Source organism: Malus domestica, chromosome 10 (genome assembly GCF_042453785.1).
Source record: "Malus domestica chromosome 10, GDT2T_hap1".
NCBI classification, from domain to species: Eukaryota; Viridiplantae; Streptophyta; class Magnoliopsida; order Rosales; family Rosaceae; genus Malus; species Malus domestica.
In genome coordinates this window covers 4,130,714-4,155,547 of record NC_091670.1, presented here as the reverse complement: position 1 = coordinate 4,155,547, position 24,834 = coordinate 4,130,714, and the positions used below count along the sequence as shown (strand labels likewise).

Genomic DNA, 24,834 nt, shown 5'->3' with positions numbered 1-24,834 from the left:
GTCGTCGCTACTCACTCATCCACCACTAGCCAGCACAAGTTCATCCACTCCCTTAAACACGATCGACCACCACCTTCGAACCTTGAACCCTATATATTTCTCCTCTTTGGTGTCATTTCCCACCACCAACTCCTCTATCATCTCACCGTTAACCACATATGTGAGCTCTCTCTTTGGTGTTCAAGGTAAGATATTGCATAATACTAAGATTAAGTATTCTAGTGATCTTTTGATTTTAATGTTGGAATTTGTAAAATCGAATTGGGGAATTTGATTGAAGAGCCAAGGACACCACCTGCTTCAGACGAGAATTGACGCTGAATTTGGAGAAATGGCTAGCGTCTTGGGGCAGTGGATTGCAACGGTTGTTGGGGGTTGAAGGCAAAAATCAACCCAAAACAACCGAATACAGAAATCTTGTTTTTCGGTTTTCCCAATTTTCGATGGTAAACCAAAAAAAAAATAGTTTGGTTCAGTTATTTTGATCATTTACCAATATTATCAGTTTAGTTTTTAGGATGAGATTTTCAATTCGGTTTTTGGGATGAGGTTTTCGGTTCAGTTACCGAACTGAAACCAACCGTACTCCTGCCTATTAGGTTGAGGCCATGCACACCGCAATCTACTTGATTAACTGTCTCCAATCAAAGTTTTTAGGTTATTTCTCTTATATAAAAAATTGTTTCATAAAGAACTTGATTATTCATTTTTAAAAGCGGTCGGATGTACTTGTTTTCCTTATCTCTGTCCTTATAATAATAATAGTATATATATGCCCACACATAAAGTGTGAAAATTTTTACTTTTGTTTTTAAAACTGAAGGAGAGAGGAAGAGAATGAGAAAGAATGTGGGAGTAGGGAGAAAGGGAGACAGGTTTGGTTTTTTTTTTTTTTTTTTTTTAGTGTAAATCTCAATTTATTACCCTAAAGTTTCGTGGATTTCAACATTTAGTACATAAAGTTTTTTTCATCCTTGAGTCATACCTAAAGTGTTAATTTTGGGACAGTCTCATACATCCGTTAGTCTGGCTGTTAAGTCTTCCGTTAACTGATGACATGACACATATGTGGATAATAACTGGATGCCACATGTCATTAAGGGTTCATGTGAAAATTAAAAATTAAACCAAAAAAAAAAACCAAAATTTCATAATTCAAACATGCCTTCCCATTCCTCCTCTTCCCAACCGCCTTACCATTCATCCCGCAACTCTCTCCCCATTCCTCCTCTTCCCAACTGCCTTTCCCATGTTAGGAAATGTCGGCAGCCATCTCAGCACATGCAAGCCCCTCCAGGAATCCAATTCCAGCAGAATGGAACCTCATTTCCCCTTTTCTCCACGCCCAATTTCTCCACCCGCAGAATCAAACTGGCGAAGGGGGTTTCCTGATTCCACCTCACGAACACTGCGAGATCGCTCAAAACGCTCGAACCCAATACACCGTTTTCGTGGAGGGCAGAGGCGCCTATGAATCCCTGCACCGACTGCAAGTCGTGAAAGGCATTGGCAAAGTCGAAGAAGTTCGTGTTGGTGCGCTTGGCCATGGCGGCGTAGGAGGCCGAGGCGGAGGCAATGGCACCAATGTACTTGACGACGATGTGGGTTAGGGTTTCAAGGGTGGAGGGCTTCATGGATTTGAATCCGACTAATTGGGTGATCTGAGACTGGCTATGGCAAATTAGAACTCTGGTAGGGTTGGGTTTTGGATTGGAGGTGCTGGCCTTTGTTTAAGTTTTGGGATTTTGCATCGTGATTTGGATTTTTGGGACATGGTGGTGGTGGCGTTGGCGGATTGGAAGAAGATTTGGTGTTGCAGAGGAGGAATGGAAAGGTGGTTTTGAATTTTGAAATTTTGGGTTTTTTTATTTTTATTTTTATTTTTTATTTTTTGAATTTTTAATTTTCATGTGGACCTCTTAATGACATGTGGCGCTCAGTCATTGTCCACATGGACACCACGTCATCAGTTAACAGAAGACTTAACATCCAGACTAACGGATGTATGAGATTGTCCCAAAATTAACACTTCACATGACTCTGGGACAAAAAAAACTTCATGTACTAAATGTTAAAAACCACGAAACTTGAGGATAGTAAACTGATATTTACCCTTTTTTTTTAATTAAAGATGATAAAATCACCTGTAGATGAGGTTTTAAAAAAAAATTAAAATTTTGTTTTGTGAATTTACGTTATTGTCGTTAACTTTTTTGTTGTGATATATGACAAAAATGTCTTTTCATTTTCTTTTGGTTGACAAAGAGATTTCATTAATATTTAGTTTAGATATCTAGTTTAGACAAGTGACCATTTACCATAGTGCTGGAAACGAGTTAAGCCCTTGCATGTCGTCATGGGTTCGAATCTCGTCGTTAACTAATCTAACATCTAATAACAAAATTTACCGTTTGGAAAAAAAAAAAAAAAAAAAAACCTAGTTTGGTTAACAATAATAAGCTTCATTTTCGTTCTCCATTACTGGTTTATTGCCCCGACCCCTCCAGAAAGGTTATGACATTGTCTGAGACCCAGCCGCACACTAGTGCTATTGGATCTCGATGGTTTCATTCATGTTTTAAGCCAAGATTTTGGTATCAAGGATCTGCAGGGATCCTTGAGTTATATTTTAGGCTTACAATCTCTGCCTTGATGGCTTGCTTATCTCTCAGACTAAGTATGCTTTGGACCTCTGCTTAAACGTGCTCAAATGCTTTGGACCTCTCCTTAAATGTGCCCAAACCATGAGCTCTCCTAGCACGTCTCTGTTAGTGTAAACAAAAGATTTAATATAACCACCAAGAACACAAGGATTGATCAAGTAAATCACAGATTTTGAACTATATAAACAATAACCAAATAAAGCACAAAACATGTTGATCGATGCATACCTGCAGACATGTTTGTAGATGTAGAAGCCATGTAAATTCTGCACATAATCTTCTCCTCTCTGCAAAGCACAATACTCTCCAACTTATAGGCAATTGGAACAAGAGGAGCGCTACCTTTGTGAGAGCAGGGATTGTGATTTTATACTACAAGTTCCGGACCACCTCAATTTATGCTTCTAAAATTGGCTATTCTTAAAAATTTCCAAACATATTGAGACTTCTTCATGCTAATCCCCAACAACTTAACCGTGTGAATCACACTCATATTCCAACAGTCTCACCTCATGGCTCTCAAACGCATTTTGGGTTACATCAAAGGTACACTTGATCATGGCCTCCTTCGTCCGCAACTGTCTACTCATACCATTTGTGCCTTCTTTGATCCGGACTGTGCCGACTTCCTCTACGCTTGTCATTCAACAAGAGGCTATCTTATTTATTTTCGCAATTTTCCCAATAAGCTAATCTCTTGGTGCTCCCAAAAGCAGCCAAAAGTGTTTCATTCAAGCGTGGAATCTGAATATAGAGTACTTGCTAATGCCTGCACTAAAACAACTTGGATTTCCTATCTGTTTTATGAGTCGTGTGAACCTGTTCGTTTTCTCCTTTACTCCGACAACCTAAGCACAACTTATATGGTGGCTAACCCATGAAAGAGCCGCTTTGAGGAGTCCTCATGTTCGATTTATTCCCTCAGTTGATCAGTGCAGACCTGCTCTCAAAAGGTCTTCTCTTTCTCCACACCATCCGCAGCTCAAGACCAGACATTGCGCGGCGTATCAGCTCACCATCTCAGTCCAACTTTATTATGGACTCTTCTATTGATAAGGGCAAGAACTAATTTTGATATCATGAATAACTTTAGCTAAATACAAACGTGTGAATTATCAGCCTGACAATCTGTATAAATATCTTTACAATGATAATGGAAATCATCAGGTTCTTCCAACCTGATAAGCGATTTGGTAAACCACGTTCATGTTCCACATCAACGAAAGAGATCTGGATAGAATGCAATAACAGCGACAAGATTGATGCACAGTAGTAAACTTTAGGACGACATTAATGAATCTTCAAGTTCAGCGACCAAAATTATGAGGGATCCTAATTTCTGTCAAATATTGAAAGAGAAAGATCACTGGTCATTTTCTAACCACATCAATATTGTCCTGAAACTTGTATCTTGCCACCAGCATAGAATGGCATGTCTGAGGCGATCTCGATAATGTTGATGAAGGGTCATGTTAAGCCTAAAAAGTTTGTCAATTTCATGGTCGTCAAGATACATAACTCACTCTAGTAAGTGTTTAAATAACCTTCTTTTGTTCAAAAACAAAATAACCTTCTTCTTTCGTTCATTTATTTTGTCTAGTAAGTGTTTAAATAACCTTCTTCTTTTGTTCAAAAACAAAATAACCTTCTTCTTTCATTCATTTATTTTGTTGTAGTAATCATAGATACATTATTTGATACGTAAGATACGTTCTAAATTTTAACACAATATTCATGTATCTATTCCTAGATGTTTCATAACTGAGAAGTAACAAGTAATGCAACATCTCTAAATAATATGGTCAAAAAATGTTTTGCAGATAATAAATTAGGAAGCTGAACTCTATCAAAGGTCAACGCTCTTTCGCAACCCACAAATTCATCTTGGACCTGTGTGAGGACTTCAGAGCTTGATTTGTCACCGTCATTGACTCCTTGTATTGTGAAAACAAAACCCCCTAACGCAAAATCATATGAACTTACACACTGTTTTATAGCTTTGGTGCCTTTAACACTGTTGGTGGTGTTGAGCATACTTTCAAAGAAAGCTTTGCTTTGTCCAGCATTTGCTAGTGCTAATTTAAGAATGGCTATGTCAAGATCTTTGAGATTAGAAGCTAATCGAACTGGAGTATCTCGCCAAAGAGCCCTTATGCATTGCTTATAGTCTCGTCCTAATTTGTCTCGGGCTTGCTTGCAAACACCTCTGACTATTGGAGAAGCTCTTGCATTTGCAAATGGCGCTGGAGATGAGGAGAGACATAAAAGCAAGGAAGCAAGAAACACTACGTAACGGATTCGGGAGTCCATATGATTTTGTATCGATGCTATAGTAAAAACAATATATTTGGTGGAGTCAAGCAATGAATGAATGGAGTATCATATATGTAAGCTACCCATGAAGGGTATAGGTCTAAATTTAGGAGCGTAGAAGGTGGAGAACCAGTGTTGTGTTTAAATACTATCACTTTAATTGGTATTTAGATTCAATGTAGTCTGAGTCGTTACTTCAGTCAAATTTGATTAACCTACATCACATATTAATAGTGGTGCAGTTTGTTTCAAGTCGATTGCTTTGCTGTTAATGAGACGTTAGAACAAGTTTTCATGCCAATTGCAGTTTGTTTAACTTGTAGCAATCAAAACGTTTGGCGTTTGAACAATTGCTTCATGAATATTACTTTATTTCCCGCGTACCCTATAACATCTTTAATATCATAACGTTGTTCTTTTTTTCTTAGGCTACGTATACGTTTGGTAAGCAAACATATGAATTGATGGCAGATGATTTCTCATTCCTTTTCTTAGGGGATGAGAAATGGAAATTTTCTTTCCTATGTTTGGCAGTGAGAGGGAAGAAACAAGGAAATACCCTTTTTTATATATTAGGTATTAATTTTTACTTATGAATGAGGGTAGGTTTGTCATAGAAGAAAGTAAGTAATCCTTAAGTTGGTTTCCCATGAGATGGAAATTATTTCCCAATGTTGGATATGTCGATGTAAATTTTCGCCATCTTCACCCTTGGCAAAAATGTACTTACAAAACAATCAACAGCTTTGATCAAAGACCTAAGCCTCATGAGCCCACGAGATGGGAGGTTAGGCCAATGGATCTCCAATACCTAAGTTAGTTTCTCTGAAAAGAGTAAGTCTTTAGGACTTCTAGGGGTAGCAAAAGCTTATCGAAATTTGGTAAAGATTGAGGTATTTATAAGAGGAGGGGCCGGCCATGGTGTTAGGGTTTTACCCTACTGTAAACACGGAAATTCCTGAAACAAATGAAACAAGAACAAGTGTACAAAATAATATTTTGGATTAATGATTTTGGGTTACAATCTCTTTATAGTTTGATCCTCTGATTCAATCTCCGTAAGATGTAGACTTGTGGATATTTTGTTGATCCAAGGGCCGTCAAGGCTTGATCTTGGGTGAACGGTTGGGAGTTTTTTTCAAGGGCCTTAAGGGCTTAATCTTGAAGGTTAAGGGAAGTTTCTTCAAGGGCCTTCGGGGGCTTGATCTTGAAGGTTGATGGATGAATGGATCTTCAAGGGTTTTTGGGCTTGATCTTGAAGAACGGGGATGAATGAATCTTCAAAGGTTTTGGGCTTGATCTTGAAGAATGGATGTGTGGATTTGTTGATGTTGTTGATCCAAAGGGTCGTTGGGGCTTGATCATAGAATGAACGGATGATGAACGATGAGCACTTTCTTCAAGGGCTGTTGGGGTTTGATCTTGAATTGGTGGAAGTTCTTCAAGGGCCGTTAGGGCTTGATCTTGAAAGAGGATTTGACGAAGAACGAAGAGAGATTTCTTGATCCTTCGGGATTTGCTTGGGAGCTTTAGAGTTTCAAAGCTTCAAGGTTTTAGTGTGATGTGAATTGGTGAATCAAAATGAATGTCTTGGCTTCCTATTTATAGAATTCCAAAACTTGATTTTTGGATTTAAATAATCAGATGAAATAAATCATTTCTGCTAGGTGTTGACACATGTCATATTTAATGACTTGTCCGATGATTTTCGATTTTTTGTTGAGTCACATGCTACGTGTAAAATTTATGTGACACGTGAAAACTGAAATTTTAATAATTGGTCAACATTTATTTCATCGAAATTTCGATGTCTACAAATTCCCCCACTTCAAGGAGCGTCGTATACATGTACTTGTCATATGTAGAAGATGCGTTTTGAAGTCCCTTAATGTAGATGTTGATCCAAGGGTCGTTAAGGCTTGATCTTGAATTGGGCTGGTAATTTCTTCAAGGGTCATGGAGGCTTGATCTTGAATTGAGCTGAAAGTTTTCTTCAAGTGTCGTGGAGCCTTGTTCTTGAATTTTGTTTGAAATTTCTTCAAGGGCCATCGAGGCTTGATCTTAAATTAAATTGGACCACAAGGAGCTTCACATGGTAGATGATCTTTGGCTTTGGCAGTGGATGAATCGGCACGTATTTTGTTGCGCTTGTTGACTTTCCAGCTTTGATCTTGAACTGGGTTGGAGGATTTTCTGGTTTCCTCCAATTGTTGACTTTTCCACAGGCTTATTCTTGAATTGGGCTGGAGATCTAAGCAAGGAAGAGTAGAGTTCCTTGGTGATGGTGGTGATTTGATGGCGTTGCACGGCGAGGCTTTGCTTTTCGGTGACGGTGCCATTGAAAGGTCGTTGAAGCTTCTCGAGCTCATTGATTAGAACAACAAGGCTGAGCTTGGATTTGACTTAGACTCCTCCGTCTAGGTTATGCAACTATGCAGGGAAAGGTGTCTTGCTATAGTGATCTGTTACAGCTCACCATGCTGCATTTTTCTCTGCTTGTTTCTTTTGCATGGCAGAAGTGGTGTGCAACCTTTTACCTTTAAATGGTGATTCAGAGCATCACTTATCAGCGACTCATCCATGCTTGGTAGCTTCAATGTAAAGAGTCAACATCATATCAACTGTTCTGAAGTATTCGCTGAGGAAACTCGAGACTTATTAACAGTTGAAGACGAGCACTCAAGAGTAATGCTAGGTAAGCAACCATGCAAAGGTTCTGGGCAATCAGTTCCAGATTGGAAATTTTATTTCAGGTTCCAACTGATTGCTTTCTTTCTCCTTATCTTGCAGGTAAAAGCAACGGTAAAGGAAAAGACAGGGAAAAAACATGCCATGAGATATCTTTACTTTTGACCCTGATGATATGAGATACTTTTGCTTTTGAAGAAGTAGTTTTCCATATGTTTAATCTTGAATCGGGCTTGGGGGTTTCTTCTGCCAAACTTCAACCAAATGTCTGAATTTACTCATTTTATCTAGAGCTGAACTTGATTCAATAGTGGTGGACACTTGATCTTGAATAGGACTTGTGATTTCTTCAAGAGCTGTCGAGGCTTGTTCTTGAATGGAATGGGACCACGAGTAACTCCATGTGGCAAGTGATTTTCTGTCCCATCAGGGATGAATTGGCACGTGTAGTTCTCCACACCTTAGCAAACCGACTTAAGAACTCGAGGGTTAAAACAAGTCCATCAAATCTAGAGTACTTTCGACCCTGATGATATGAGATACTTTTGCTTTTGAAGAAGTAGCGGATGAACCGGCACGTATTTTTATTGCGCTTGTCTCCACAAGCTTTGATGCATCATTTTCACTTGCTTTATTTGTTCTCCAGGTAGATGTGGTATCTTCTTTGGAAGTACATCAACAGCTAAAGATGAGTACTCGAGAGCAAGGCTAGGTAAGTAATCAAGGAAGGGTTTCTAGGCAGTTGGTTCCAAATCGAAAAGTTGATTCCAAGTGCCAGCTGATTGCTATTTTTCTCCTTATCCTGCAGGGAAGAATAAGGACAAAGAAAATGATAGGGAGAAATCATGATATGAGATATTCTTGCTTTCAACCCTGATGATATGAGATGTTTTTGCTCTAGTGTGACTTCTTTGCAGAGGTATTCTCGGGGAGGAAGAAAACTGAGTATTTCGAGAGATTTTGCTGGGCGTGTACTCTTGGAGGTGAGGAAGAGTTGGGCATTTTTTTGCAGGTCTGCTTGCCATGAGGACGAACATCGACATAGGGATTTTCCAATAGCAAGTAGTGGTACTATTCCTTTACTTTTGTCGGCAACTGTTGGGTAATTGAAACAGTAAGATTCACGCGTTTTCTTCTTTGTCAGAAATCTTTGACAAAGTAGTTTGTGATATCTGAAAAGTTGTGGTTGTGTGTGAAAGGTATTGACAAGCCTTATCCCAAAAAATCTGGCTTTTGAAATTCGAAGGGCGGTGCCTCTTCAATTTCTAAACAACTAGATAGCTTTTGAAATTCGGAGAGTGGTGCTTCTTCAATTTTTGAACAAACGACCTTGTTGCCTCTTCGATTTCCGAACAAAGGGCCCTGTTTCCTCTTCTTTTTATACAGGCATCAATTGCGTTCCAAAAGCATGCCCAGAGAGTTACTACCTGTAGGAATTTCCCTCATTTTTGTATTTCTAAGAATTCGATTTACCCAACCTCTTCCCCCTTCATCATTTCTGCAAATGGCTTGCCCTTCTGACCGTCGTCTTGATTTGAATGTTGGGGAAGGCGCTGACATGTCTTCTTAAGACAACATATGGCACTCATCCTTCTTATCCCCTAACGGTCCTCTTACAGTTGGGGACTCTGTGATGAAGAATGACATAACCGCTACGGTGGTAGCTAGAAATCTTCTCACCCCCAAGGATAACAAGATTCTTTCCAAGCTGTCTGATGAGCTGGCTGTTCAAGACTCTTTAGCTTTCAGTGTTCAGTTTGCGGGCTCTGTATTGAATATGGGTCAACGTCTTCTTACTCGAACTCGTCAAGTTGAGTCACTGATGGCTGAAGTGGCGAGTCTTAAGCAAGAGATTAGAGGGGCTTAAGCATGAAAACAGAAAGTTGCACATGATTGCCAATAGTTACTCGACGAGCATAAAGAGAAAGCTTGACTAGTTGCCGAAATCCGAAAGTCGGATTCAGAGTGACCATCGGATGTTTGTGGCTTTATTCTAGAGGCACCTATTGCCTTCGTCCTCTAGAGTTTTACCGAGTGTTGAGGCTCCAAACAATCAACCTTCGGCGCCCCTTCTTCCTGGAGTTCCGCCGAGTGATGAGGCTTCACGTGAGCCACCTTTTTAGAGGCTCCCTCCTTTTTTTTCACCTGTATGCACATATATGTAATTTCTCAAAATATATCAATAAATGAGTTTTTATTTCACTCAGTGTTTTTATTTTCTGATGTCGGTGCGCCTAGCACCATGTGAGTTTCAAACTCCACAAAATTACAGCTTGTATATAATAAACATATCCACACATGGCACCATCAACCCTTCTTTTCTTTTCTTTTTTCTTCTTTTTTTCCTTTGTAATTGCTCTCGGTGCGCTTAGCACCATCAATATTTCTCTTCTTTATTATTACTTTGTTTTCTGATTTTTTTTTTTCTTTTCCCAATCTACATGTCTGTCCATTTTGCTTTACGCACGCCACCATCACTTAACAAATGATGGCTATCATTTTCTTTTCTTTTTTTATTATTTCTTTTAGATGGTGCCTGATGCACCGAAACCTTTATAATTTTTTTATTTTTTTATTTTTTTGCCTGGTGTTGTCCACCAAGATTCCACCATTTTTTTTTCTTTTATATATGGTGCTCTGCAAGGCTGAGTTCGTGGGTGAAACCCCAGGCCGAGTTCAAGAGAAGACGAAGGAGGAGGGGTTGCACGTGCTGCTGAAGCTAATGGGCAGAAGGAGAGGGCTTGCAAAGGAAGACGAAGACGAGTCGAACTGCGTATCTGATCATCATTTTCTACATTGAATATCGAAGTGGAAAACCATTAGGTTGAGCACATGGTAGTTGCACTATAATCTCAAAATACAACTAAAGCCGCAGGTCCTTGTTTTCTCCCTAAATATGATGCTTGCAGTATCAGGAAAATATATGTTACACACTTTGTTAAAGCTTTTCCCATCATTCATTGCATGTGCTCTGTAATGTAGATCAAATTCCTCAAGTTCTGTTGTGCATAAATAAACCTTCTTATGAGGCTTTAGGCAAGTATTTGATCCTCATTCCATTTCCTTCAAGTCATGGGTGCATGGGTTGTGGTACGACAACCAACACTCACCGCTCGCTGTGTGCTGCCTGTTGCTGCTGCTGAGCATGCTCGTCTTAAAAGTTGTATCGATCAGTGTCACCCTCTTCTTTCCTCTGTAAGCAGACATGTTTGATTGATGCTGATACTTTGAAAGGCTTCGGTGTAGGGCTCGGTCAGAGAGAGAACGCGAACGGGTTTGAAGATTTTGGGTATGCTTTTGCATCCAAGAGTGTTGATGGTCTTTGTGAAGTGCCCTTCTCCCTTTTATTTTGCCTCAGGTCTGGAATAAGCTATGCCTTTTACTGTGTAGTGCCTTTTGGTTACAACTTTCCTTGTTGGCAACGTTGTCGTGCCTCTTGCCGCTGCTTGGAGCTTGTCACAGTGCGTCACTTTTACCATGCGGGGTTGTGCAAAAGATTGCAGCGAGTTTATGCTGTGTAGTACCTTTTGGTCACAACTTTCCTTGGTGATGACGTTGTTGTGCCTCTTGCCGCTGCTTGGAGCTTGTTGCAGTGCATCATTTTTACCGTGTGAGGTCGTGCAAAAGACTGCAGCGAGTTTATGTTGTGTAGTGCCTTTTATCACAACTTTCCTCGGTGGTGACATCGTCGTGCCTTTTGCCGCTGCTTGGAGCTTGTTGCAATGCGTCACTTTTACCGTATGAGGTTGTGTAAAATATTGTAGTGAGTTTATGCTATGTAGTGCCTTCTAGTCACAACTTTCCTCGGTAGTGACATCGTCGTGTCTTTTGCCACTGCTTAGAGCTTGTTGCAGTGCGTCACTTTTACCGTGTGAGGTTGTGCTAAAGATTACAGCAAGTTTATGCTGTGTAGTGCCTTTTATGCGTCACTTTTATCATGTGGGGTTGTACAAAAGACTGCAGCGAGTTTATGTTGTGTAGTGCCTTTTGTCACAACTTTTCTCAATGGTGACATCGTCGTGCCTCTTGCCGCTACTTAGAGCTTGTTGCAGTGCGTCACTTTTACAGTTTGGGGTTGTGTAAAAGACTGCAGCGAGTTTATGTTGTGTAGTGCCTTTTGGTCACAACTTTCCTTGGTGATGATGTCGTTTGTAGTGCAAAAAACTGCTTGTGTAATCGATGTAGGGTTGAATAGTACGATTGCGTAGCATTTTGGTTTTCTTTGCTACTGTAGCGTGCTTTGAAAGATAGTCTTGTAGCTAGCCTCTTTGATGTGCTGCTCAAACTTTGTGGTTGATCTTTCCATTGCAGCCCTGGTATTTTTCAAGTGCTTTAGGAGCAACACCATCACCATTCTTGCGAAGGAAAACGATTCGTAAGATAGAGAAATGAAGTTGAAGCTTTGTACACAGTTGACTGGCTTTAAGGCACTTACTCTTCATCGAGAATTCTCATCTTGAACCCTTCGCACCATGCGCGTGACAATTCTCCGGCTTTGTTTTAGCTTCTTGTCTATTGTATCCACAACGGAGCTGTGACTTGGAGTAGCACCCTGTCGACTACTGGATGAGCCACCTTTGCTAAGTTTTACTAGGAGTGGCTTGAAGATGTCTTGAGCCACTGCAAATATATGCTTGTGTTTTTGTTGATAATGTAATTGTACTTGAACTTTTGAAGTTTCAAGTTGCCTACGTACCTTCGGTTGAGGAGGGATCAAGTGTTCAAATACTTTTTTCTTTTCTTTGTTTGTGCCATACGCATTTTATGCTCTTGCAGGCCAGAAGCATTTTATGCCGTTTGCAGTTTCAGCTCGTGCAGGTAAGTAGCATTTTTGGTGTCGTGTTGTAGTTTTAGCTCATGCAGGTAATGAGCGTTTGGTGCTAATTGCAATTTTAGCTCATGTAGGCAATGAGGGTTTTTGGTGCCGTGTTGCAATTTCAGCTCGTGTAGGCAATGAGCATTTAGTGCCGTTTGCAATTTCAGCTCGTGTAGGCAATGAGCGTTTGGTGCCGTTTGCATTTTCAGCTCGTGCAGGCAATGAGCGTTTGGTGCAGTTTGCAGTTTCAGCTTGTGTAAGCAATGAGCATTTGGTGCCGTTTGCAATTTCAGCTTGTGCAGGCAATGAGCATTTGGTTGTCGCCTTTTAGGCTCGTGCGAACGATAAGCTTGTGAATTTGTCAAATGATCTTGGAAAGGCATTCCTTATAATCCTCATAGCAAGAAGTCTTAACCGAGTGATTGAAGAAGTCTTCGAGGAAGAAATTGCGCATTGTGATGGGGATGGATGATCTTCATGTCAAAGTTTCATCATTCTCAACATTTTCACATCGCTTCGGAGGTTGATGATAGCTGATTTTCCCCTTTCCAATTGGTGAACTTGTGGACAATATGTATGCTTCTTGTGCAGTTTCTTCGAAGTGACATGAGTCCATCCTTCAAATTCACTCTGCTTGACTGGCATGGTTTTAGAGCATGCCCCCAGCGATTGAGGTGAAGATTTTGAGTCGACAGAGCCAGAAGTGATGGTGGTATAATTTGACTTCACCACATCATCAAGATCTAGCTTAATGATTCATTTCTGAGCCAGCTTCATCCTGAGATTTTTCAGCACGAAGCATTTTTCTGTCGGATAACTGATGAAGCGGTGGAATTTACAGTATCTTGGATTGTCATTACGATTCATCTCTTCCTGCTGTTTGCACTTAGGTAGGTCGATCACCTTTTTGTCAAGCAAGTCTTTCAACATGGCAACCACATCAGAGTCAGGGAATGGATAAGTCTTCTCATCGACCTCCTTCAAAGTGCGTTTACGCATCTCTTGATCACGAAAAGCTTAAGTTTGAATCACCTTGCCTCGTGTAGAGATTTTGACAGGAGCTGTGTTGACCGACATTGCTTCCTTGGTGGATTTCCACGCAGCCTTCTCCACCTTTGGCCCAAAAACTTTATCGTTCTTGTAGTCGGCGATCGGTTTTTTGGTGATGCTTAACTCCATGTCATGGGCACGGGTGGCTAGCTCTTCAAAGGTCTATGGTTTGATACCTTAAATGATACACTGTAATCCCCATTGCATGCCTTGGACGCACATCTCGATTAAGGAGGTCTCTGAAAGCCTGTCCTTGCAGTCGAGGCTTAAAGTGTGCCATCGATTGATGTAATCAACAACTAACTCATATTTCCATTACTTTGTACTTGTCAGCTCCAGCATGCTTACAGTACGGCTGGTGTTGTAGAAGCGGTTAAGGAATTCCCTTTATAATTGCTCCCAATTATTGATGGACTCAGGCTCTAGGTCCGTATACCACTCAAAGACGTTTCCTTTCAGCAAGAACACAAATTTCTTGGCGAAGTAGTCTCATTCCATCCCCGCGTTGTTGCAAGTTTCAACGAAATAAGCGACGTGTTGCTTAGGGTTTCCCTTTCTATCAAATTGCATGAACTTTGGTGGTTGATAACTCATTGGCATCTTCAGGGCATCAATCTTCTTGGAGTAGGGCTTTGAGTACAACATGGAGGTATGTGAGCTCCATTCGTACTACGCCTTGATGGTGTTGGTGGTCATCTCCTACAACTGTTGGATAGAAAGAAATTCCATGAGTGTCGTTGCTTGGTCTGGCTCCGGCTTCACATCGACTTTCTCGACCGGAGGCTCATCTTTTTCGCTGACTCCTTTCTTTAGTAGATTAACCTTTGGGTCGGGTTTCTCGTCGTCCTGTGCTCCCAGTTGATTGACGAGTGCAGCGATTTACAAGTCTTTTTCTTCCACAATCCATGTTTGCTTTGCGATCGCTTCATTCATTTGAGCCAGTTGTTCATCGACGGAAGTCGCTCCGGTGGTCATGACTTGAATGGTTGTACTACTGCTCGAGTCAGCATCGGAGAGCAGGGACTCAGAGTACTTCTTCGAACTTTCCTCACTTGGTGCTTTTAGCGAGGCCAGTGTGATCACGGGCTCGTGCCTCTGGTGCCTTTTCTCCTTCGGCAGAGTTGATGTAGGGGTGGAAGAAGCTGCAGAAATAGCTCTTGCCTTGCTTCGAGTTGTGATGCCCGAAGGGACACCACTTGCGGCAATGACGCTCTTGTTTTTCGCGTTGGCTGCGGGAACCACTTGAACCTTCCTTGATGCCATTTGATTTTCGAATGTGTGCTTTGATTTCCTTGAACTGAGAAAGAGATGAGAGGTAGAGATAGTCCCACTGGGTGTGTCAAATTAGTAAACACGGAAATTCCTGAAACAAATTAAACAAGAACACGTGTACAAAATAATATTTTGTAGTAACGATTTGGGGTTACAATCTTTTTATAGTTTGATCCTCTGATTCGATCTCCGTAAGATGTAGACTTGTGGATATTTTGTTGATCCAAGGGCCGTCAAAGCTTGATCTTGGGTGAACGGTTGGAAGTTTCTTCAAGGGCCTTAAGGGCTTAATCTTGAAGGTTAAGGGAAGTTTCATCAAGGGCCTTCGGGGGCTTGATCTTAAAGGTTGATGGATGAATGGATCTTCAAGAGCTTTTGGGCTTGATCTTGAAGAACGGGGATGAACGGATCTTCAAGGGATTTTGGGCTTAATCTTGAAGAATGGATGTGTGGATTTGTTGATGTTGTTATTCCAAGGGGTCGTTGGGACTTGATCTTAGGATGAACGGATGATGAACGATGAGCACTTTCTTCAAGGGCCGTCGAGGTTTGATCTTGAATTGGTGGAAATTCTTCAAGGGCCATTGGGACTTGATCTTGAAGGAGGATTTGACGAAGAATGAAGAGAGCTTTCTTGATCCTTCGGGATTTGCTTGAGAGCTTTAGAGTTTCAAAGCTTCAAGATTTTGGTGTGATGTGAATTGGTGAATCAAAATGAATGCCTTGGCTTCCTATTTATAGAATTCCAAAACTTGATTTTTGGATTTAAATAATCAGATGAAATAAATCATTTTTGCCAAGTGTTGACACGTGTCATATTTGATGACTTGTCTGATGATTTTCGATATTTTGTTGAGTCACATGCTACGTGTAAAATTTATGTGACACGTGAACGCTGAAATTTTAATTATTGGTCAATATTTATTTCACCAAAATTTCGATGTCTACACCTACACATGAGATGTAAGGAATATATGACAAAGGTGAAGTAGTAGAGTATTTCTATTGATCAGTCATGTCATATAGGCCCAAGTCAAACGTCCAACAACATTCTATTGGCCAAGGTTTATGGAGAGAATATTCTATATATATATATATATATATATATATATATATATATATATTAAACAATCGATATTATCTACACTAACAGGAGTCGGGTAGGCTTAGCCTAACAATGAGCTAGCAATAATGTGGTTCAAATTCGCCTTCGACCAGAATCGAACCTAAGATCTCTCACGTACAAATGAAGAGGAATATCACTAGACCGTATTACTAAGTAGCTATATTCTCAAGATGTTAAATGGGAAATAATTTCTTTAGATAATGGTGTAAATATCTCTAATTGATTTAAATAGGCATTACTTACTTGAATGGAGTCGATCTTCAGTTTGGAATGTATTAAAGATATGATTTGGGTAATTAATCATTATCTTTAATATTTTGACTTTTCCTTGCCCCGGGCAGGTGAGGTGTAGGCAAACGTATTCAGCTATTTGGACCTTCAGTGGTGCTGAGATGGGCGTGGAAGTATCTGATAAGCCTACCCATTTAATCTGGACAATCATGTCTTTTTTGAGCAAAAATCCACATGTCGCCTCTAGAATTTTTAGGATTATTTTAGGTTCCACAAGATAGAGGGCATCACTTTCCCCTCTATTTTCCAATGGTGGGGGAATTACTTTTCAAACATGACATTAGAGCATAGAAAAATCAATCTTCAACAGGCTAGCTATCTTAATTTAGTGAACACTAACTAAATTTAGTTAGGGTGAGAAAAAGTTAATTTTTTGCTAAATATTAAAAACTATAAAATTGTGCTGTTTGTGGCCTTCAAGAGAAGAAAAAGGGTTTGGGTTGTTAAGTTTAGGAAAAAATAGTATTAAATCATTTTAACTTTAGCTAAAATAGCAAATATTGTTGGTAGTGGATTTGACTAGCTACAATAACCAAAATTTACCTGGTATTCTTGAAGACGCTCTTACCAAACATGGGAAATGCAACAATTTCTCATTACCAAACCCATTCCCAAGACTTTAAGAGATTTACTTTGATTGTGAGTGAGACCAAACTATATTTGGTATATATGTGTTTTGATATGTAAGTAATTGTATTAGACATTAGTATTGGACTAAACATATTTAATTCTAATTAAATATTATAGAGGAAAATTAAATGAAATCGTTTTGAATTAAGAGGTGGTTAAAACCTCTTAGGAAACTGGTTGTAACCGACTCCATGATAAGAGGAGTGGTTACTAACAGATATAGGCATGTCTTTGGTCTCTCTTCTCATGTCAACTTTGTTAAAATACGCTCCTTCTGTGAGGGAGAAGAGAGAATTATAAGGAACTAAGAGAAGAGAAGATCGAAGCACGAACTCATTCACATTGAGTTATTTTGCAGGTACAAACCGGTAGCAATTAGGGTTTACTTTTGATTAGATGTTCTGACTAATATGTTGTAATTTAATGGCTTTTATTTGTTTCGATAATTGCTATGTCGTGTCTATATTCATGAAAGTATCAAATACACTATTTATATAGATGAAGAACATAACGACAAGAAAATGTTATATGAAAACAGAGATATGAAAATAGAAAATAGTCACAAATGTTGCAAGGCAATGTTAAAAGAAACACATGACCCATAGAAATCAGTGCATTTAGGGTGCGTTTGATACGTGGGACGGGACGGGACGGAACGGGACGAGGCGTTCCGTCCCGCGTTTGGTGCGCCAAAAATGGGTGGAACGGGCTGTTCCACGGGACAGATTTTGAGTGTTTTTGCGTTCCACCTCCCCCCCCTGGAACGGGTTTGTTCCACGTTTGTGGAACACAATGTTTTACCATTTTAAGACAAATATACCCCATGTCTTTTTCAAAAATTACACCTTCGTTCCTTCCCATCCTGTCCCGTTCCGTCCCGTCCCGTTCCGTTCCGTTCCGTCTGCGTACCAAACGCACCCTGTGCTCCCAGCAATATCATGAGAGATAAAAACTCTTATAAGAATTATGAAATAGAGAAAAAGTCATCCTTCTATCTAGGCCCTAAATCACCTTATCTTAATGCACCATTTACCGCTACTCAGTACTACAGTCTGCTGGTATTTCTATTCGCTTAGAAGTGAGAGGTCTTAAGTTTGAATATCGTGGATGGCGAATTTGATACCAAATTATGCTGCTCATTGTGTAGCTTAGCCGAACTTCTATTCCCCCTAGTGTAAAAATATTGATGTACTAAAAAAAAAATGCACCATTTTCCAGTATACCTAACAAACTCAATCAACTTACCTCAAGTACTATGCTAAAGAACTACCATATTGACCTTATAGCGATTATAGCGAGACTAACTAACTTGTCTGAGGGGTTGGATATTATCTTTTGTTACCGGAAAAACATAATACCTATACATATTTTCTTTGGGATTTGAGAGTCGCAATTAAAATGATTTTTGCTAGAAAAGAGTGGCTTTTGTTTACTAGTTTCCAATAGAAGTGGAGAAACTTGATATGTGGGATTTGTCGAGGATGGGCTTCTGTGTCCAACTCCTAAGATGATGTTGTAAAACATGTGGTTATCTTATGGTACGTTGGAGAATAGAACCGCATATCGGAAATATATTAAAATAATACACAATTAATATATAGAGTTTTTATTTTAAATATTACTGAGGGTTTTTGTGATAAAACTCAACATTAGGGATGGGCAAAATATTTCCAGATATGGGTAACCACAGTTACCCTCCCATTTAAAATTCACGATTACGAATATCCATTTAAACAAATAAACGGTTATGAGTATAACTATTTACTCGCGAAATTTAAATGGGTGGTTATGAGTATTACCTGCGATTATAAACGGGTACCCGTTTAACCTTTTATTGGTTCAAATGAACATTTTATGTCACAGCTCGTCCCGAGATTTTCTTATTAAGGACGTGAAATGTCGGATTTGCCCTTAGCGGGGGCTAAGGTACGTGTGTGTGACATTATTTGGATTAATTCTATATAAGTTTTGGATTTAAATTTTAGTTTTATAAAATTTTGGTTAGGGAATTAGATGATGGAGGGTGAGGATTGGATGTTGGACCATCTAAACCCCCTGCTCTCTCTCCCTTCCCGTAGCACTCTCTCTCTCCTCCCTCACGGCTTTCTCTCTCTCTCTCACTCTCGAAGTGGACGAGACCCAAAACCATCCAAAACTCAGTGGATCGAAGCAAACAAGGTAAGATTCTTCATCCTTGTGATGTTCTGAGTTGATTAGTGCTAGTTTTAGGACGTGGAACCTTCGATATCACGTGAACCCGAACCCCTCATTTTTTGTCACTGTTCATGCACACGTGAAATGTTGTGTTTCAGGGAATTCTAAGCTTATTGTGAGCTTAGTGAAGTCCCAAGGAAGCTCGGAGTGCTTCGTTTGAAGGTTTTGGACGTCGGGATCACTAGGTTCGATTTTGGCCGGTTTTGCTTGGAATTTTCCGGTGAGATTTAGTTGTTTTTGGAGCTTAAAGGTAGTGTATCGTGATTCTACATGTTTGGGGCTTCATTTTGGTATAAAATACGAAGAAAATGATTGAGAAACGAAGGAGAACAAGGAGTTTCAAAGTTGGCCGGAAACTGGCCGCAGGAAAGTTCAGTCTGGCGAGCCGAGGTTAGAGATGATGCGCATGGGGGCGCGTGTCCCCGTGCCTGTCCCGGCGCGTGGGGGCGCGTGCGGCCTCCAAAAATTTATCTAAAAATTTCTCGACGTCCGTGACGTCGAATAGGTCGATGTGGTATATTCATATACCCAAATTGAGCATCGTATGAGAAGTTATTTCGAATTGTTGGTTATGTGTTTAAATTAACGTTTTTATAGTTGTGTCGCATATAGGTGACACCTATCCCGAGGACGAGCGCATCCAGGGACGTCACGGGGGTTACGACCCATTGACTTACTAGTGAGTGGGCAGTTTTGTTTTCATATTACCTATATACTATTGTTTTTCCCAGAAAATGCGTTTATATGAAAATATGATTTAAATTGCCATGCATGTAATTGTTGAGTTATGAATTGATAATTGATGCATATATATGTGTGTGAATTGGTGTCGTGGACGCACAGGTGAGTATCAGGTGAGTTTATATGGTTTATATGAATGAATGATGATGTGATTGCGTTGTGAGTTCATAAACTGCACCTTTGGTATTAGTGCTTATAGTACTCACCACACCGTACGCTCGCCTTGGATCCAAGTAGGTGGATGTCGTACAGACCACTAGAGGTGGTTCCGACATGCCAGTCGTACAGACCATTAGAGGGGTTCCGACTGGTGGGTGACTTTAGATTATGTGCACAGATGATTGATGAGAGAATCACTAGAATGTATTATTTCACCATCTTAGTCGTACAGACTACTATAGGTAGTTCCGACTTATGTGCAATGTAGTGCCGTACAGGTCACAGTTGGTGACTCCGGCACGGCCGTACAGGTCACAGTTGGTGACTCCGGCTGGATGGGATATTGAGCTATAGAATCAGTCGTACAGGACCACTGCAGGGTCTCCGGTTGATTTATTATTTCACCTGAGTTATATTGATGCATTCATATTATATTTTGGCATGGCATGGCATATTCTTTCTGAGATGTTATTTTGATAGATGGTAAGCTGAGTTTTGATGATTTATGTATATATATATGTTTATATACTATTTTTCTGGGAAAGTATACAGGTTTTACGGTGAGGGGTTAGAAATGTTTTAAATGAAATGTTTTGGAAAATCTTTGGTTTTACTGACCCACTCATCTTTGTTTTGCGCCCCTCCAGGTTCTAGTTAGCAGTTGGTGACTCACGAGGTCTTTTCGGCATTCTGACAGACGTTCTGCATGTAGGACTCACCTGCGGGTGTTGTACTTTAATTATGGTCCTACTTGACTGCACTTACACCTACGCTCTGAATTCGTGTGTTTTACTTTATAACTCTCTCTTGTATGCTAGTAGGTTATGCTGCTAGTGGTTGGTTTAAATTCCTTCATATTTCTATTATATCTTGCTTCCGTGTCGCACTTTTTGGCTACGTCACACTCACGTGACGGCCAGCACGCCTTGATTCTAGGATCGGGGTGTGTCATTTTACCCTTGCCTTCGCTTGCTTAAATCTCTCTCATTATAATTCCGATTCATGAATGGTTTTCGTCTATGCGTTCGCGGAATCAAGCTCTATCCAAATATACTTAGTGTGATCCCAAAAGGTCACATGATTTGATAAAACATAGAGGATCAGATGGAAAACGAAACCCGGTTCTCTTGTTAATGGAAATGCTGTGAGAGTTACTGGCTTCCAACGGAGCCAAATGACTTGATCAGAGCTTTACTTACAATCCAGACTGCACGCTAGGCCAATAGCATTTGATTTCTTACTAATTCACTTTTCTTAAGTAACTTGCAGCATACCCTACAAATTCACGGCATTCCCATCTTATTCCAATAAGTTGTGAGGTATAATGTGCAAATTGTAGGGCACATATAAAATTCCCTTCAATTGACCTTCACAGAATAGGGCAAATAAGTTTTGTAAGCTTAAGGGGATTGTATAAAGAAAAAAGGAAAAAAAAAGGTTAACTTGCATTAATTAATAAGATACTAGAATTGATTGGACCGAGCAAAAATGTGCATGTAGTTGCAAATATTGTCCGTAAATTATAATTTCAATTATTGGAATAGTATGAGAACTTAAAAATTGAAACACGGTAGTGCATGTTAAATGTACCTATAAATGGGTAAAAAAAAAAATGTGCAGACAGGTAAAAAAAGGGTAAATGGGTAAAAATGATAAATGGGTTAAAACGGGTAAATGGATAAACAGGTATGCGGTTAGAGTTAAATGGGTACGCGGTTATGGATATGGGTATAACCATTTATACAATTACCCAACGGTTATGCGGGCAAGGACTTAAACAGTTATGGGTAAACAACCGCGGTTACCCGTCCTGCCATAACCGTTGCCTATTCCTACCCAACATCTAGTAATAGATGGTTAAATTGAGATAATATCAGTGATGTTGATAGTGCATCATGTTAAGCCTATAAAGCTTATCATGCTACAGCTCAAGGTAGCGAATATGAAGTTCCGGCCTACTCAACTAAAGCGAGGCTTGAGATTCTGGAATTATTTCAAACTACAGCAATAATTAAACAACACACAACTTAACTCCACAAGATTCACGCTTATTGATATCTCGAGTATATACTCCCATTGGAAATAGATTGGACTAACGTTGCTCGGTTTTAATCGTTCTCTAGGGTTGGGGAGTTCTTTTCTTTTTGCAACACTTAGTTGGTAATATCATGATGTTAATTGCTCACGTCATTTGGTTTAGACAATTTAGTTTAAAATTTTAGTTTTCCTAGCATTACCTTATAGTATTCTTCTTCCCTTTCTTGTGCGGCATAAATTAATTCTCATCGAAAAACAATCTTAACCAATTTATTAGTTCAACCAAAAGCACAACAACCATGTTTTTAAATATTACTATAAATAATATTTTATACTAATCTACAATAAATGGGAGGGAATGAGTTTAAATCCATAAGACAATAAGTTGAAGAGAGACTTTAATCATCAAAGTAATCCACCATACAACCATAATTATTATAATTATAAAAGGATCCTCTCATCCTTTAGTTGGGATCTTGGTATTACCATTCATAAAAGGACTTGTAAACAAAAACAGTAATTTTATTTGAACACACAAAACTAAAATTCTTCATTATAAATCACTTCAATCATTATATGTGAGACTCACTTGTATTAAAGAATTTGTCGTGTCAGTTTTATGTGTCTAAATATAATATTGAAATACAAATTACACAATTTAAGTACTAATTCTCCTACTTGTGACATTTCATTGGTTAATTGGCTCAACATCACATTCACATGCCCTTTCGTGAACACTCCAAGCAACATTATTCAATATCCCGTAAAATAAACAAACACTACTCAAAACAACAAAAACTGTACTGAAAATATTCATGTCGAAATTTGGTCCAACATTTCAATGACTTCTTTCATGGCGGGCCTGTCTCTTGAAATCTCACGAGCACATGTAGTAGCAATGCTAAAATACTCCTTCACTTCCCCTTCATCCAAATCCTCATTCGAAATGCTTGAATCCACCATTTCCATTTGCCGATTTTGTTCCACCATTTTCCTAGCCCATTCCACCAACCCCATTTGGTTCCCGTCGTGCACCGTCGGCAAATTTGGCCGCCTCCCGGTCGCAACCTCCAACATTAAGATCCCAAAGCTAAACACGTCCGCCCTGACGGTTGCCCCCGTGAACCCTTCCTTGTATTCCGGGGGCATGTAACCCATCGTGCCGGCAAATTGAGTCGACACGTGAGACCGGGAGGCGTCCATACTTCTGGCCAGCCCAAAATCAGCAATATGGGCCTCAAAATCTTTGTCCAACAACACATTGCTGGCCTTAATATCCCTATGAATAATGGGCTTTTCAAGCCCATGCAAATATGCCAACCCATTCGCCACTCCCCTAACGATCTTAATCCTCGTTTTCCAAGATAACGGTAATCTCAACCCCGGCCCGTCCTCATAACCGTCGCCGTCCGACGACCACGAGTCATAAAGCCAACGGTCGAGATTTCCCTTTGAAATAAACTCATAAATTAATATCCTGTCGGCGCCGGAGACGCAGTATCCTAAAATCTTGACGATGTTGGGGTGGCGGAGCTTACCTAGGGTTTCCATCTCGGCCTGAAATTCCCGAAACCCTTGGAAGGCGTCGGGATCCAGCTTCTTGATCGCGACGGTGAGGCCGTCGGGGAGTTGGGCCTTGTAGACAAGGCCGAAGCCGCCGTCACCGACAACGAGATGGGCGGAGAAGTTCTTGGTGGCCTTGACGACTTCTTCCATGGAGAACTTGAGGCACGGATCGAAGGAGGTACTCTCGTCGACGATGATGGCGGAGAGGGCGGCCGGGTTGCAGAGGGGACGGGCGGGGCGGGAGCGGGTGGATTTGGATTTGCAGTCCTTGCAGACGAGGTAGACGGCGGCGAGGATGAGGGTTACGACGAAGAAGCCGCCGGTAGCAGCGAGGACGGATTGGACAGGTTTGTCCATATACATCGAAATTGATCGGGAGAGGGAGAGGGAGTGGGGGGTATAACTAGCAAAAGAGGGGGTTTGGTGAGAGAGATATATGATCGATGTGGGGCAGGAGAAGGGGAGGAAGGGAGCAGGCTGCAATGGAAGAAACGGGGTTGCGTGGAAGGTGGGTTTGACTGAGTATGAATGGGGAGATTGCGATGATCAGTCGGCGAGTCAAGGAAGACGAGTCAACGCCAAAATTCGTCTACTTTGAAATCAAATTATTTGGCATAGTTAGTAAAATACGTAATCAATATAATATAACATGTAATTACGTATTATTTTTGTTTATTTGACTATTGGAATATTTTTAGAAGATACCAAATGTCTTGAAGAATTCTTCCTTCATGACCATTGGTATCTTTTCATTTCAAGAAAGGGTATGCCAAGAAATTTGGATGGGTAGTGATAAGTATGAAGGGAATAACGGGGACGGGTTGAATGCTATATTAAAATTGAGAAAGGGAGGGGCACCCTATTTTTATTTTTCTAGAGTGTTACATAATTAATATATGTCGTCATTATTAAAAAACAATAATTTCTATAAATCAAATGTTGAAGTATGTTTATTATAACTATTTTTCAAATAAATTTGTAATCCGCTGGCTATGATAATTAAATTTGAGATCTCGTCTATCGTTTGAACAAATAAAAAACCTTTGATTTGAAAAGTAATATGTGGAATAAAAAGAGAATTCCTATTTAAAACATAACAAAACAAAAGTAAAAATACAAGAAGTCGAGAACGACCTACATTTTGCGCGGGACCTGCCAGAAATCGTGTGCAATGGTCAGGGACCCACGCGTCATTATGTGGGGCCAGGATTAGTAGCTGGTCCACCTGCCCACGTACGCAAACAAAGCCAGAGAAGCCTCAGGGAAAC

At 40.1% G+C, this 24,834-nt stretch overlaps 2 protein-coding genes across 2 annotated transcripts; both read right to left on the bottom strand.

Moving 5' to 3' along the window:
• Positions 1-4,352: 4,352 nt before the first annotated feature.
• LOC139188437 (uncharacterized) lies at positions 4,353-5,066 on the bottom strand. Its single transcript, XM_070805818.1, has one exon. The coding sequence runs from the start codon at positions 4,971-4,973 to the stop codon at positions 4,419-4,421; it is 555 nt and encodes a 184-aa protein (XP_070661919.1). The 5' UTR covers positions 4,974-5,066; the 3' UTR covers positions 4,353-4,418.
• A 17,591-nt stretch (positions 5,067-22,657) lies between these two features.
• LOC103444681 (leucine-rich repeat receptor protein kinase EMS1-like) lies at positions 22,658-24,249 on the bottom strand. The gene has a single exon (XM_008383631.4). The coding sequence runs from the start codon at positions 23,927-23,929 to the stop codon at positions 22,814-22,816; it is 1,116 nt and encodes a 371-aa protein (XP_008381853.2). The 5' UTR covers positions 23,930-24,249; the 3' UTR covers positions 22,658-22,813.
• Positions 24,250-24,834: the final 585 nt, after the last annotated feature.